Consider the following 15,000-nt stretch of genomic DNA (forward strand, 5'->3'; position numbering starts at 1 on the left):
CCATAACACCTCAGCAGTGCCACAGGCTGATTGCCTCCATGCCACGCCACATTGAAGCTGTCATTTCTGCAAAAGGATATTGAGTGCATAACTGAACATAATTATTTGAAGGTTGACTTTTTTTGTATTAAAACACTTTTCTTTTATTGGTCGGATGAAATATGCTAATTTTTTTGAGATAGGATTTTTGATTTTTCTTTACATTTTTGCCAAAATCATCAATATTCAATATAATAATAACTCATCAATATAACAATACAAGAAAAGGCTTGAACTACTTCAGTTGGTGTGCAATGAATCTAAAATATGTGAAAGCTTAATGTTTATCAGTACATTACAGAAAATAATGAACTTTATCMCAATATGCTAAATTTTGAGAAGGACCTGTATATAGTAAATGTGTTACCTTTATACAATTCAGTTGAGTGGAACGAGTTGACATTTTTTCCTTAAATTCAATCCATTATTTGTGTTTTTGATTATAGATATACCAATAATTCACTTTCTGAAACTTTTTAAAATCTGTCCACTGGTTTGATTCATGAGATATCTCATTGAACAYGCAGACATGAGCAAAAACATTATCGCCCTTTCACTTTAAGTAACAGGTGACAAAAGGGTAAAGAATCTGATTAGGCATTAACTTTAATCACTAAAAAGCATTTTTACATTAATTTTTGTATCCATTTTGTACCAGATGTCATTTGAACAAAAAAAGGGAGCAGATCACACTGACCATAAAAACTTAAACTGTATCATTCATACTCTACCCATTTGWGTGTCATGCTGAAGTGCACACGTTTTATGTGTAAGTGTCAGCGAGCATGTCATATTTTGAAATAAAACCGTCCTCAGTGAGCATGCTCAGTGGTGTAATCACACTACCAATCTGCCCGCGGCAGCATTGGCTGATTGAATATGTCACAAGGGGATGAATAGGTATCAAAAGGCAGCTGAAAATCCAGAGCTGGGGCAAAAGTGTTGTGGAGCAGAGATTTATTTATTTATTTATTTTTGTAAACACTTCTGTATTTTTGTCAGTGCCATATTGGATGTGGAAATGGGAGGCGGTATTACTGCCATTTCATCGAAAGCGTCTCTTCCTAGARAAGCATTGATAAATGAACCTTATTTGAATATTTATGTGCTGCGAGGCCAAGATAAAGAATAGATSGTCCAGAAAGAATTGGAGCTGGCAGACCCATCTGTCTTCTCCTGTTCATTCTTATTGTTGTTGTTGTCTCATTACCGCAAATTCCTCTTTTTGTCAACGGGAAAATAAATTACAAGGGACACATGGCTATCGCTTGTCTCGTACACTCAGGCAGAGTGTTGTCATCTTCCCACATTAACAGCCTTCGCAGCGCTGAATGGCCATTTTTAAGCACCATCCAAAACAGTATTGTCTCTTCACGGTAATGTGCAGTGGTCAAGGGTGGAYATTTGAGCATGTGATTACTGTCTCGTGTCATTCAGGGTGCTGCATTTCTCACACTCGTCATTTGTGCGTTGTATCGACAGGCAGAGGTGTTGGAGGAGGTGAGCATTAGAGGCAATTAACAGAGGGGAGAAAAACATGTGGTCATGGAAAATATAAARGACAAAGTCATAGTTTGATTCAGTTACCTGGGAGTCTAAAGCCCCTCACAAGGCTCCCCTCCCTCTACAMAGTCTGACACATATAAGCACAAAAAGCAGTTGTTAGATTTGGTTTTCAAACGAGGAGATRAGAATCACTGTCAGTGAAATGGGCTCTATATTTGGTTAAGATGGAACAACTTCATCCTGACACAAACACATACAAAAAAAAAGACAAAGCTTAGTAGTTCTAATACGCATCAGTGTACRGTTCAACTTGTCAGAATATAAAATCAAACCCTTCAGTCATCACACCATATGGGCCTGCCTGATTGGATTTAGGCTTGCCCCCACATTGAGGCTGCCTACGCATATGTATTGTCTTTGGGATTAAAACGTCCTCTTCTTCCTGCCTTTTCAAATCAGAACATTGTGGGCACACTGTCACACCTTATCATTTGCAAATTAYGTGACAGTTTGTGAGAATGAAACTTTTTGTTGTTGTTTTGTGCACAGAAAAAAAAAGGCTTTCCAAAACGATTATATGGAACATGAAATGCACCTCATTACTGCATCATATTATCTTCTAAATGTAGCATGGTAAAAGAYGTTGCATTAAATTTACACTGATCGGGCCAGTCCTACAGACAAAAATGACACCCCCTCTATCAAAGGCCTATGTCATCTGATACACATCTTCTTGAAAATAACCCTATAATTAAACTCTGTTTGGCTGACATTAAAGCAGAAGCTCAAGTTCCATCTTATTTAAACATATGCATATCCCTTTCTAATTTCCTGTGCAGCTTGGGTGAAAAAAATTGATTAGCTAAAACAACCACATTATAATCACAGGGACTCTTGTGTTTTCTAAYATCTGTATTGGTGCAAATAACACATCGGAGCATAAAAACTGCTTCTTTGTATTTGCCTTTTTGCAACAAAAGATTTTGCTACAGACCTTGTGTTTCCAGACTTTCACAGAGTTCAGACTTGGCCTCTCCATTTGGCCTCAGGCCTCCTTTGGGGTTGAACTTGTTGGACATTGTGGCTGCAGTGACCACAGCTTTGAGGCTGCGCTTGCGTTTGGGCACRTTCTGCTCTGGATGGAACAGAACCACATAGACCTTGGGCATGTAGAGCATTCCCAGAGAGACTGATGCACTGAGGCTGACAGAGATCGTCAGGGTTGTAGTCTGGATATACATCTGAGGGACAGAAAGAGGAGACTAAAGGTAATCATTTGACAAAGGGGTACCGATTGACACAGATGTTTTAGATTTTAGAGAGTCAATACCGAAGGTTTTGTTTCTCTGATATTTCCCAGGTGTTTGTTTTACATGGAAACTGATTTTTCCCATACATTATGAATGCAGAAACATTTTTTTTCCTCAAATGGTAACATAATAACATAAAATAAAATAAAAAAGTAAAAATGTCACTATACATTCTGGTTTATATAATTTAAATTGTACACAATGTCCACTGGAAATATGCAAAACCAAAAAATTGATACATTTTAAATTTAAAGGAATGCCCTATTTGTCGAAAGAAAAAAAAACAGATTTTTTTGTGGTTTGACTTGGACTTAAGGCAAAATAAAAAGCAACAAAGAACTAAATAGCATCTTCAAGTGTGAAAATATRAAATAAAATATGAAACACTTGAAGTGCGTTCGTACAAAATTAGGCATCAAAGGGTGCAAGTTATGGTTTWTGTGGCTTTCCATACATGGACTTCATCTCTCAGTATTGCTGCTGATCATCCAAACCACATGACTTTTACATATATCTGATATGAAACAAGCAGTAATGCTTTAATTTGAATGAAGTGCTTTGTTAGTGTGTTCCTCTACKTCTGTTTTGTCGTGGCAGTTTGAAAAAAAGCACTAAAAAAGAAATGTCTGCTTTCAGATAGGAGTGATCACCTGTGACGGATGTAATCTTTTTCTGGTTCCCTGCACTCTTCCCATACATCAGTTGCGTGATGTTCAGTACAAATGGATGTACCATTTGGTACAAATACATGTACTGTTACATCCCTAATGACTACTGTTTTATCTTTTTTAATATTTATAGCARGAATAGAAAATATGCAGTTTTTAAAAATGATTAAAATCTAAAGACACCCTCTTGGTGTGTTACAACCCACCGTGGGGYTCCAAACTCAACTTTGGAAACCACTCATCTAGTTTTTTGGTGTAAAAAAGCTAAATCTGTTGAGAAGCCATTAAAAGAGGGGCCCCCTAAGCCCATGTCAGCTTAGAAAAAACTCTGTCAGTGGAAGATGGAAGYGATAAAGCCCTGTATTCGATCATACTTCAAACAGCACATGAGCCTCTTATAGTGATAGGGGGCGAGTGTTGTAATCTCCTGAGAAGATTACACTTGCCCTGGGGTGAGTTTGGAGCAATATTGCTAGCCCTCTGGAGTACAGAGTGGAGTCGGTCTCTGAGGGGAGCCCAGACCCTTGTCCAGCTTCATCGGCCCAGCTGACATAAATTTTTTTTTCTGAAATGCTGAAATGATGGCCGTAGTGCTCGTTTGGCATATTGAAGGAAAAGATGTAGGGTCAAAAATCACTCTGAACTTTCTTGAATTCACAGTGGCTTCTTTTGACTTTCCTTACTCAGAGAAACTTGTCCTTTCTGGACGAGGAATATCTTGAGTGGATTATCATGAACAGAAGCTTATTTTCATAACATGCTGTCTGTGAATGCTTTAACCTAAATATCGTGGACTGACCTGCAAATTAYTGAAGAAACATATATGGATGCTAGATTGTATTTTGGGTATTATAAACACTGAGCTATTGCTGTGGCAGTTCAAAAGAGAAAAATATTAAAACTGAAGACATTTCATTATTTGTTCTATTAAAAACAAATGGCCTGAACTTATACTGTTTACAGTAGCGCTTAATCAAGTCCCTATGGACCCCAAGACACTTTACACTCACWTTCACACACTAATGGAGGTGTGCTACAATGTAGCCACAGCTGCCCTGCGGCACACTGACAGCACTACTGGGCCATCTGACCACCACCAGTAAGCAAGGCGGGTGAAGTGTCTTGCAAGAAGACCCCACGACTGAGATGGATGGAACGGGGTTGAAACGACCGGTTACAGGATGACTCCTCGTAACCACTCTGCCACAGCCACCCCCCAAAAAGGCAAATGTTTCATAATTACAGTGTGTTTGGAATTATATTCCATCAAGACAATGAATGTAACATTGGGTAATMACTGCTTCATCAGACTATTTGTGACCTGCAGTTTTTTTATTCAGACTAGAAAAAAAGTGTCTTGTCATCAAACAATACAGCTTCAGTGGTTTAGAAATAATTTTAGTAATGATGTCTATATCAGTCTAAAAAATGGTATTCTCCTGATACCATCATTTGAAATCTTTCTACACCATTTTTTTTATCTTTAACAACTAAAAGTTTAAAATCATTGATATTTCTAATGTTTTTTGAGGTCTTAATAATTCCAAATAGACATTAAAATTGCACACCAAACAAATGTTTTACACTCCAGAGGTTATCACCTTTTGGGAATGTCCATCCAACCATCCATCCATCTATCCATCCATCCATCATCCATCCATCCATCCATCCATCCATCCATCCATCCATCCATCCATCCATCCATCCATCCATTTCACTAAATTTTCTACGCAGGGCTGCAGGGGAGCTGGTGTCAATTTGCTGCTGTCATTATGTGAGGGGAGCAGTACACCCTGGACAGGGCCACATAGAGACAAACCATTCATACTCACTCACACCGAGGGACCATTTAGAGTTACTAATTAGCCTAACATGAATGTTGTTGGTCTGTGGGAGGAAACCACTGTAACTGGAGAAAACCCATGTGTGCACAGGAAGAATATGAAAACTTCACACAGAAAGGCCACAGGTGGTTGGGGAACTAGTAACCCTCTTGTTCTGAGGTGACAGCTCATACAACTGTGCTGCCTGTTTGAGAATACAATTCCTTTAATGTTTTTAAAATTTTAATTTCATTTATTTATTTAAAAAGGACAATGCACMTTAATTAAACATGGTTCTAATTAGTCACGTTATTGTTATTTCCTTAGCTAAACAATGTTTGTGTTGTATCATTGCATGCCACATGCTTTCTTGCTATTTAAAGTATTCTCCCACTAAATAGTCCATTGTGACTTGCAGTCCTGCCTGTCTATTCCCAAAACTATTACAAGTGAAAGAAAAGTGGAGATGGTGTGTTTTTCTGAGGATAGAAAAATATATTTCCATGAAACAAATTATACAGAACAAATAATGTTGATTTGAAAGRTGGAACTACTGGCAGACACTTTTTTATCAGTGTTTGGAAGCAGCCACCATATGAAGACAGATGAAAATCAGCTGTATAATGCTAAAGTGAAAATTAAAATGAGTATTTAACATGACAGTCACTTAAAGTAATAGGGACATTTTGATTCTGAAYGACTTTAGAAGCAGAACGTTTGCTCTTCTTTTCTCCTGCTATAAGATTCATATAGACAGCTGAGAACTCTTCRTTCTTCAAACAATGATTATGCTGAATGCTGTCTACTGCAGATAAGAGAAGAAAATACTTAAAAATACACAACASAATCCCATCAAAAAACCTATATATGATTTGTTTAAACTGGCAAATATTTATATAAAATGACAAGTGTATTAACAAAAAAAAAAGGTGAAAAGAAGAAAAGCTATGCATCTTTGGTGCATTTGTTAGAATAAATTCTGCTTTGCCCGTTTTTTCATAAATGCCACTTAATGTGTGGAAAAATACAAATGCTCACATCGGTTCCTGCATGTTTCTATCACTTCACTTGCAYAATATGTCAAAGCAAACTCATCCAAAGCTTTCATTTTTTGCCACACTTTCATTTGTGGTACTGACAGTCTAATGGCTGCTATTAAGTTTGTTTTTGTGCCGAGCTCATCCTGATGCTTCTACGGCGATCGTAATTTGACTTTTCTTCTCTCTGCTTTTAAACGCAAGTCTATGTTGCACGACCTCAAATTTAGCACTTGTAGGAGGTAATTTTTTGATTCACTTTCAACTGACAACAACATCAGCAGCTACAGTAATTTTACTCTACTTCACAAGCATGCATTATCTATGTCTGCCTGCAAGAATATGCACTGATTGTTGGCTCAGTATTCCCACTCAGTGCAGTTAAATCCAATACAAGCATTGGGACGCAAGTAAAGAAATCATATTTAGTCAAACTTGAGATGAATGATTTATCCTCACAAGCCGAGTCTAACAGCCTTGTAATCCGCTTGGTGAGCACAAAAAGCCCATCAGCTTATGACAAATCATGGTGGCATCCACCAACACAAGTGGCTGATACTATTGAACAAACATAATTTAAGTGGCCATTTTATGTYCATTTAAGAGACAGATTGTTGTTTTATTTTTTCAAATTACAGGCTTAGTATTTTTTGAAAGATGACACAACATATCACCCACTGCCTTATGCCGCTAAGATCATTAAATGCTTGAAATGATGGAATGAAAGCTATTTTGGACAAATCTTAAAAACAAACTATCTATTCAATTCAATTTATTTATATAGCATCAAGTCACAACAAATGTTGTCTCAGGGCACTGTACAAAAAACAGTCAATCTAAGGAAGCCAACAGATTGCATTGAATCACTTCATCACAGTCTCCTATTCTGAGCAGAACATTGGCGACATTGGAAAGGAAAACCTCCCTTTTAACAGCAAGAAGCCTCCAGCAGAACCAGGCTCAAGAAACAATATGCACTTCTCACTCAGTAAAACAAGATCTTATGCAATTTGTTATCACTCAGATTAAGTGACTGTACTGACTCCTGCCAGATCACTGTTTAGCTTCTTATCTGTAAAATTGGCCTTAGCCATTTTTGTGTTGGCTAATTGGTCARCTAGCTGTGATGGCCATTTTTAATTGGGTTTGCTTCAAAAATTATCTTTTATGTACATCCACTAAGTACTTTCCTTTATTTTCATTCAAATCTGCACAGTGGTTCATGCGACACACACACACAAACTGCTTATGCAAAGATCTTGCATAATCAGTTTGTGTTCATTTTTATTTGCATTGACCAAAACTTAATCACKTGTAGACTGCAGTAACCCAATTATTACTTATTGAAAGTTTCATTGAGAAAATGTCCACAAGTTAATGAGACAGGCATTTGCACACACCCAAACAATATTGCCAATATAGGCTGTCTTTTGCTTTTTAGTCGTGGGCGATACTTAATAAAATAACTTTATACCCATTATGCTAAAGTGCATTTATCAAACTTTACTTCCTTTGAATTAAAAAACTACTAACAACTGTAGAAGAAAAGAAAAAGTTTACCTTTTCTGCTGATTGTGAAGTCCCAAAGAATATGGGGATGAAGGCTAGCCATACAATGCAAGTGGTGTACATGGTGAAGCCAATGGGCTTTGCCTCATTGAACGTTTCTGGAACTCCTCTGGTTTTTATAGCGTAGACTGTGCAGGTGACCATCAGGAGCATGCTGTAACCCAGCAGACAGATCAGAGACAGGTCGGAGATGTCACATTTCAGAACACCTCGGGCCATGTCAGGATTGGCTGTACGCTGGTCCTCGTAGTCGATGATGGCTTGTGACGGATCCACACCGAACCAGATGCACACTCCAAGCAGCTGCACTGAAATCAAACTGAATGTGATGACCAACTGGGAGGCCGGCGAGATAAATCGAGGGGCGCTGACTGACATTTTGCCCTGCTCGAAAATCCTGTAGATTCGATTTGTCTTGGTGAGAAGTGCTGCGTAGCTTATACTCATCCCCAGGCCAAGGAAAATTCTTCGAAGGGAGCACACGAACACATCAGGGGTAGAGATCATGAGRAATGTTGTAGCGTAGCACAGAAAGATACCTGTCAGCAGCACATAGCTCAGTTCTCGACCCGATGCCTTGACAATGGGTGTGTCATTGTAGCGTACAAAGGTGGCGACCACCAGCAAAGTTGCTATGATCCCCAAGACGGCAATTAGGACTGGGATGACGGCCCATGGAGAGCTCCACTCCAGCTTCACAATGGGAATGGGAACACATTCAGTGTGATTTTCATTGGGACGCAAATCATAGCGGCACATCTTGCAGGTGTAAGTATCTGCCTGATACTGGTAACCATCACAGTTCTCACAGTGCCAGCAACATGGAATCCCCTTCACTATTTTCTTACGCTGGCCGGGGTGACAGGGTTGGCTGCAGATGGAGGAGGGGACTTCCTGTGTTCCACCAGGCCACTGCATCTCACTGATCTGAAGGGAAGCATTTACAACCAAAAATATTACTTTAGTAACGGACAAAAAATGTGTTTCACTGTTGTCTTCTCCTGTGTTTCTTATGCTTTAAGTGTAATTACCTGCATCTGAAATATGTAGGTATAGTGAAAGTCTACAAAACAAGCTGCCTAGAACTCAATATGCTGCATGAACAGCTTTTGTGGGGACATTCATAGCACCAGAGCTGCCACTAATTTATGAAGATGATGTATCACTTCAACACTCTTTAATTCTGTACCCAGTGTTCCAGGGCATCTCCTACTATTTGATTTGTGTTCTAATCCCAATTAAATATCCTAATAAAAAATATAGTTTTTTAAAAGATTTAGTAGCGTTTTAGGGTTAGTCATTACAAGTATATTGACCCAATAAACTAAGGTAATTACTTTTCTAGTTGGATATTCAATAGCATACTCTGATACATGAGGACATAAATCAAACAATCCAGTCAATAAGAAAGTAAGTGGATGATATGTTGATGCAAAAATCTTACATTTCTTTATGTCAAGTTATGTTTTAAAACTATAGAGTTCAACATGAGAGTATCTATGTTTATTTACCAATCTTTTCTGGGCTTCATGTTGGTTTGACTCTTTCTTGAGTTTTTTTTCCCGACACATCAGCTCTTTGTTTTSATTAAACATCTGACATTTGATTCCTCRTGGTTTCTGTCTGCTACTTAGATTTCTAAAACAACCTTAAACCCATGGCACAGCACAGAATAATGCATTGCAATGCTGCTTGTCTGTTGTTGTGTTGCAATTTTTAGATTAGAAATTGTATTATTATCAATTTAAATACCTCAAAATATTGTGTGCAGAACAGACCTGATGACTTCATGTATAACATTTTACCAAAATATGTCTTGTATAATTTGACTGACATAATATGACATAAGTGTGTTTTTTTTAATAATCTGAAATCAATGACTTTGATACCACCATTACTGTGAGCAAATTTGGGTGATGATGGGAAATTATAGATGTTTTGCACTTTAAATTGTGCACTAATTTATGTTTGTGTGAATAAATGATGGATGTAAATGTCAAATTAGGAGAATAAAAAAATCTATAAATAGTAGCGTAAAAATACAAGTATGTTTCTATGTATGTTGACTAGTGTGCTCATTGGTTTAAAATCTGCTCTTGTTTTTGGGATCAAACATATTAGTCAGGTTTTACAGATGTTGCTGTACAAACACTAACTTGCATTATCTACAAGGCAGAAACTCTTTTAGCCACAAAACAAATTATTTCTTTTTCTAATTTTGTCTTTATTGCCTAAACTATCTGCCTGTTAATGTTCGATTGTTGCTCCTTAACAAAGAAGCAATGAAGATGAAGTTTATATTGCAGGGAATAAGTCATGAGAAAGTACATACATTAAGCTATTATATGTGCCACAAGAGATGCTTTAAGTGTCATACAGTACAAAGTGGCTGCAAGTAGAAGGTGCTTTAGTGGAGATTCATTTTACCTGTGACTTAAAAGTCGTTAAGAACTTTAATTTTATCTCAAAGTGAAGAAAAAAACTTTGTGAGCAATTGTWTTCTTTACTTGTACATACTGTTGGATTTTTTGTGTTTGATAAACTGAATTTTAGATACAGTTTAATATTTTATACTTTGTGATCGATAGTAATATTTTAAGAGAGTCAGCAAGTCAATATTTAACATTATGCCTCACTCTAGCAGTGTAAACACAATGTTTCTCATTTCAGAGATGTAGAACAGTTTTAAGGGTACTTCCATGTTTTAGGGGTATGACATCATATCAAAGGGTGTGACCATTTTTTTTCTAAAACATTGTGAGAACACAGTGCTCATCCAGTGACAATGGTTAAAATGAAAAATCTCTTGGCCATACGTCACTTATCTTGTGACCACAAGTTAATTTTGAGCAGCCTTGTCTCTTTTTGAGAGACACAGGCATTGTTGGAGTCAGATTTTATATGAATATGTTGTTTTGGCTTTTAAATTTTCACACTTATTTTTATTATCATCATCATTATTTAGTGTATGTTCAATCTAACGATTCATCTTTCATAGTATTTATGAGATCTCATTGAACTCCCTAAGTGTGTGTCAGGAAACAGATTTTTGTTTACTATGTTCTTGTAACAGACCTCCGACTCCTATAGCAAAAGCACTGTGTAAGAGAAAAGTGTGTTTTGAGTGTTGAGCTTCAAAAAAAAAAAAAGAAAAAAAAAGAGAAGAAAGATTTTTGGACAGAGACAACTCCAGTGGTCACTTATGTTTTAAAGCTGCAACATATAATCAAGTATAAAAACTTTTATCCAGTGTCWTTGGAGAGTTCTGTACAAATGCTCACAACCATTAGTACAAAAGTTCTGTACATCACCTGTCAAAAACAAGGCCCGCGGGCCAAATGTAGCCCACGGGTGACTCCCATGTGGCCCGCTATATATATTACTTAACATAAAACATTGTTACTTGCAAATGTAACAAAGTAAATTTAAAAGGTGAAAGATAATAACAATGGTCCTGCCCCTGAGCTGTTGGCTTTAAGTAACTGGTCATTTTAGTTGGACAGCACAGTAATAATGTCTGAAAATAAGCTGATTTAAAATCAACATCAACCATAAACTGAATCAGCTATAATGCATACTTGCTACTCACTAGAGACTCATCAGTGAGTAAAGCTTTATTAGTTTTTCTTTTAATAATATTTAGTCAGTTGTACAGTTACTTCTTATTAGTGTTTAAAAGAGAATGTGTTAAAACACTGTTTAGTCAAAGTTAAACATGAAACATCAAAGTTCATGGCCCTTCGAGGACCACCATAACACTCATGTGGCCCTTGGTGAAAATGAGTTTGACACCTCTGCTGTACATCATACAGAGAGGTGCAGCCAACACTTTAAAATGATCTTACATCTAATTGGAGCTGATCCGTCCAGTGCCCGATGATYTTGTATTCTGTGGTGTTATTTCTGATCTGGTATTGGTAGATTTCATAGCGACCAGGAGCATCTCCATTCACATTGAAGACCACCGGGGTGCCTGCAATTCCTAAAAATATGAAAGAAAAAAAAAAGAATTTTAGTTTTTTTTAACAAATGGTAACTGAAAGCTGAATCACAGCTTTGAACAATGCAGGTGTAATTCATTGTCTTATATCCAAGATGTGATGAGATGAAAGGAAGTTGCAAAATGACTTGAAGTTGGTGCCGTTTGTGTCTTTAACGATGGCAGCCGAATAGATGCTGACACACRTGTTGACCTGGTGTTTGGAGGAGTGCCGAGGCTGCTGTCTCTTTATGTTCCCTTGTCATTTCACACTCCTTCATCCGGCTGACTACCCCATTGCCTTTTATCAACAAGGCCCCCACTCAGAGTGCTAATGAATGACAGCCCTTATTTTCATAATGGCTTTGCGCTCTCTCATGCCTCTGCTTTCTATTTCTGCCTGGTTTTGAGAAACTTACAATTTCCTCTTGAGCCTCACAACTTCTTAACATGGTCTTGTAAGAGAAAAAAAATAAATAAATTATGGAATTAGTGGAGCTTCCCTTTGGATAGAATCATAATAAACATACCAAAAATTGGGTCTTGTTAAATTTGTTTTCTCTCCTATGATGCAAGCAAACTTAACTCTAAGAAATGTAACATGTTGAAATCGGGGAGGGGTGGGGGGGGTGTGGACAGAACAAACTTGTTGAAACAGAAATTGCACTTGCAGTCAAAACTGTATTGGGTACAATCTATTTAAATGCGGAAAAAAACTAAACTACAAACCAGATTTGCATCATCTTGCAAAGCTTTACTGATTTTCAAACATTTCAGCAAAACATGATTATAACTTTCCTTGTTCCCTAATCCCTTTCGTTGTTGTTATTAAAAGGGATTTGAGTGCTTTGTTCCAGTGTGAAATGCCACATTATTGATTTTTGATCTTTTTTTTCTCTTTTGAACTTGTGATTCGAGCTTTAAAATCACTTGTATTTTCCCCTTGAGCATGTTTATGTTCCTCGAATATTCGATCAAACTCCATGTTTTAAATACATTAGTGTCATTGTGCTGTAACATCTAGAGAGCATGTCTGAGACAACAGGAAGTCATTATTAGGATTTTCTTGCTGATTCCAGATTGAATGGATGCTTTAAAGGTTCTCATTTTATTACCGAAATCAGTTTGTTTCAGCTCCTAACTTTTAAAATCAGTTGCTGTTTTGATGCACGGACACTATTAACAAATTGCTTCTTTAACAATGAGGCCAGGGTTTCAAAATCAACAAAACACTTGGATAAATAATTCAGCTGGACTGTTGTGATGCCAGGGGAAGTATTCTAATCAAGCTGTTTTAGATCAGGATGAAGGCAAAAGAGGAAAGGTGTCTTTGTATGCAGCACTTACAGATTTATTAAAAGCACCACCATACTAAGTCATCCTGGGGAACAAAAAAAATATATAAATAAAAAAAACCTGGGGAATGGAGTCGCCAAATCTTTTGAAAAGAGGGAAGTTTCGATGAGCTCAGAGAAACCCTGTAGCACAYGCCACTCTTCATTCACAGCCCATTTCAAACCACTCTACTATCAGATTTATGTTTTGCAAAAACTATTTCATAAAGCATACTGTCCCACTGCCCACAGTCCACTAAGCACCATATCCTTTTAGCATCACAAGGATTAAAGTCTTAATACCAGGCATCAATGTGTACCAGCTTCATCTGCAGTACCTGTGGTGCCTGGGTTTCATCTTTCCTTTAGTCAGCACAGATTCCTATTGACAATTCTCAGAACAACGGGCTCCCACAGACATTTCTGTGGTTTTACTACGAAGTGTTTACATCCTTAGTTTATGTCCAGAAAGTCTAAAAAGCAAAGCAAGCGAGGCAGTTTTTAAGTAATGTGCACCATTGATTTTTCCACCCATCTCTGTTTTAAACCCACTGGCTTCAGCACTGACGAGCTTTCCAGTTATGTACAGTGATGCTGTAAACAAGGGCATTCATAAAGAATGGAAGCTTAATGTAGTGATTCAGGTTGTCAGACAGCCTTTTTCCACCCTGATTTTTCTATTTAGAACTAATCAAATATCATTTTCGAGTTCAGATCCGAACTTCTTTTCTCTTATCATTATTTAACACAAATCAGAAATGACCTGTTTACACAGCAATAGGCAGAGTCAGGAACAGTTAAATAGGATTTGGCTCATAGGACAGGACTGAGAGGAAAACACTGCAGACTGCTACAGTTTCCTGTCGATACCCATTAGGGTGGAAAACTTGCTTTGCCAGCATAATTGTTAACTCCATTGTTGTTCTAATCTCTAACAATAAAGGCTGCATTGGCATAAAAAATACCCATCCATGCTTAGTTCATTTTGCATCACCTGCCACTGAAGGCAAATGGGTGATTATGTATTTGCGCAGGTGTGTGTTCATTTAGWTGTCTGTTTGCGAAATATCCCCAAAACCACTCATCAGTTTTTATTAAAACTTTGAGAAATTAATCATCAATTGTACATCTACTATTAACCTCATTCAAAATGACTGCCGTCAGACCTAAGCAGAAACAAGGTGACCATGACTCAGCAAATTTTAGATAAACTGATCTAAAATTTGGTGTGGTTGCAGCTGAGAGTCTTTCAGTGCACATACTCCAAGGCAGACGTGTGAAAAGTATTTATTCATTACTCAGGTTGAAGTAAACATACTGGAGTTTAAAAAAGCCTTATGTAGAAGTTAAAGTATCAACTTAAGCTCTTTACTCAARTCAAAGTGTAAAAATACTGGTAGTATAAAAGTTAAAGTAATGAAGGTAAAGTATTTCTATGTTGTTTCTTGACATGTCTGCTCCAAGGACTACTCATTGTGCAACATATTTACTTTGCCAGTTAAAATTGGTGTAAACTGTTTTTGTCTGTTAGCAAAATAGCTCTTAATCCCTTAGATGGATTTTATTAAAACTCTTTTAAAGTGAAAAGAAAAAAATTGTATAGGTCTTCTGGACGGGTTCTTCTATAATGAAACGTTTCGTCTCTCCTCCAAGAGACAAAAATGGCTTCTTTTCTCCTCTCTCAAACCAACGTTCCTCTCCATCAAGAATGAGAACATCCTCATCTCTGAAAGAG

The 15,000-nt window shown here is 37.3% G+C and overlaps 1 protein-coding gene across 1 annotated transcript in view; it reads right to left on the reverse strand.

Annotated features, from left to right (window-relative positions):
• The window catches only part of LOC106516759 (metabotropic glutamate receptor 4), a 228,961-nt gene that overhangs the window by 6,419 nt on the left and 207,542 nt on the right, over positions 1 to 15,000 (reverse strand). Inside the window, exons 9-11 of the mRNA XM_014007266.1 lie at positions 11,798 to 11,934; positions 7,944 to 8,879; positions 2,540 to 2,786 (exon numbers count right to left, since the gene is read on the reverse strand). Of these exons, the coding sequence (XP_013862720.1) occupies positions 2,540 to 2,786; positions 7,944 to 8,879; positions 11,798 to 11,934 (1,320 nt within the window). The remainder of the gene's footprint in view (positions 1 to 2,539; positions 2,787 to 7,943; positions 8,880 to 11,797; positions 11,935 to 15,000) is intronic.

The sequence above is a fragment of the Austrofundulus limnaeus genome, unplaced genomic scaffold (genome assembly GCF_001266775.1).
Source record: "Austrofundulus limnaeus strain Quisiro unplaced genomic scaffold, Austrofundulus_limnaeus-1.0 Scaffold41, whole genome shotgun sequence".
Taxonomy (NCBI): domain Eukaryota; kingdom Metazoa; phylum Chordata; class Actinopteri; order Cyprinodontiformes; family Rivulidae; genus Austrofundulus; species Austrofundulus limnaeus.